General features: G+C 36.8%; 1 protein-coding gene across 1 annotated transcript; it reads right to left on the bottom strand.

Annotated features, from left to right (window-relative positions):
• Positions 1 to 246: 246 nt before the first annotated feature.
• Positions 247 to 1,427, bottom strand: LOC116012855 (ATP-dependent DNA helicase PIF2-like). The gene is made up of 2 exons (XM_031252530.1): positions 474 to 1,427; positions 247 to 345 (listed from the first exon to the last, which is right to left on the bottom strand). Exons 1-2 carry the CDS (start codon positions 1,425 to 1,427, stop codon positions 247 to 249), a joined length of 1,053 nt encoding a protein of 350 aa, XP_031108390.1.
• Between the last annotated feature and the right edge of the window lie 295 nt (positions 1,428 to 1,722).

Raw genomic sequence — 1,722 nt, forward strand, 5'->3', positions numbered from 1 at the left:
TTGAATACTGGTTTCTTCAATAGTAAACCTACTACTGACAATGTTTGTCCCTGGCTTTTGTTTATTGTCATTGCATAGGACAACATCACCGGGAACTGCTTCCTTTGAAATTTGAACGGAAGTCTTGGATCTGACGGAGTCAAAGATAGGCGGGGTATCAATACATTTGTCCCATAATGTGTGCCACATAATATCTTGGCTTCAATCACATGGTTACCTAACTTGGTGACAATCAACCGCGTTCCATTACAAAGACCAATCGAATGGTCGATATTCCTCAACAACATTATTGGAGATCCAACCTTTAATTCTAAGGAATGGTTTGGTACACCAGAACACTTTAAACTGTTTAAAAATTCAGTAGTGTGCACTTCGGCCAACATATTGTCATTAGTATCCGCTTTGCAAACAAAATCACAACTTAAATAAGTCTTTGATGATGATTGATTTAAATTGTTCATGTATTGATTGACTTGATCCACAACATCTAATGTTGGTGCCAAAATAGCTCTACTCTTCAACTGTTCAGGATCTATAACACCCGTACCAAATGTCGGAAATGTTTCGTCAACAATTTGTTTGATAGGATCTCCTCTGTTTTGCAATAGAAACTGTGAAGGAATATTGATATTGCAATCATCCTCGGTATTACCACCAAGCTTTCCATCACCTAAGTCCGCAATCCATTTTGCAAATGCATCTAATTTCTCTATCTCTCCTTCAGCCGTAACACTACGCAGTCTTAGATTCTTTGTAAGACGCAGGACTTGACAATTAGTCCACAGATATGAAGAATTTATACTGGCTTGGACAATGTCCTGTCTTGTCCCTTTTGGAATAACTGGTAGAATATGCCTGAAATCACCACCTAAAACCACTGTTTTACCACCAAAGGTCTTGTTACAGCTTAAAGAATCAGAGAACCTGAGGATGTCTCTCATTGTTTTATCTAATGCTTCAAAACAATGTTTGTGCATCATAGGAGCTTCATCCCAAATTATTAGCTTTGCTTTGATAATGAGTTCAGCTAATGGACTACCTTGCTTGATGTTGCATGTCGAGTCTTCATTTATAGAAATAGGTATTGCAAACCTTGAGTGAGCAGTCCTACCACCTGGTAGCAATAGTGAAGCTATACCACTGGATGCAACATTCAGTACAATCTCTCCCCTTGACCGTAAAGCAGCTGATAGTGTCTTCCATAAAAATGTTTTCCCCGTGCCACCATATCCATAGACAAAGAAGAGCCCACCTTTATTGGTATCCACATCATACATGACTTTATTGTATATCAGTAACTGCTCATCAGTTAAGTTTCCCACCAATAGGTCATGTTCTTCCTTTAACAGTTGCCGATCATATGAGAGTTCTTCATATATGAGAGGATTCACCAATAGACTGTTACTTGGTTCATCAGGTATATGCATTGGTGGATAATCTTGTAATGACTTGTTGATTTAAAACAGCATCGTCAAAATCTTCCATTAAACAACGGTTCATTGAGGATGATGCTTCTACAAATGTCGTATCTGTATATATAGGAATGGATGATGCTTCTACAAATGTCGTATCTGTATATATAGGAATGGATTTAGAATCAAAAAGTGTCGTATCTGTATATATAGGAATGGATTTAGAATCAAAAAGCAAAATAAATTAATATGAAGACAAAGATTTAGAATCAAAAAGCAAAATAAATTAATATGAAGACAAAGAAATTTT

This window comes from Ipomoea triloba, chromosome 3 (genome assembly GCF_003576645.1).
Source record: "Ipomoea triloba cultivar NCNSP0323 chromosome 3, ASM357664v1".
NCBI classification, from domain to species: Eukaryota; Viridiplantae; Streptophyta; class Magnoliopsida; order Solanales; family Convolvulaceae; genus Ipomoea; species Ipomoea triloba.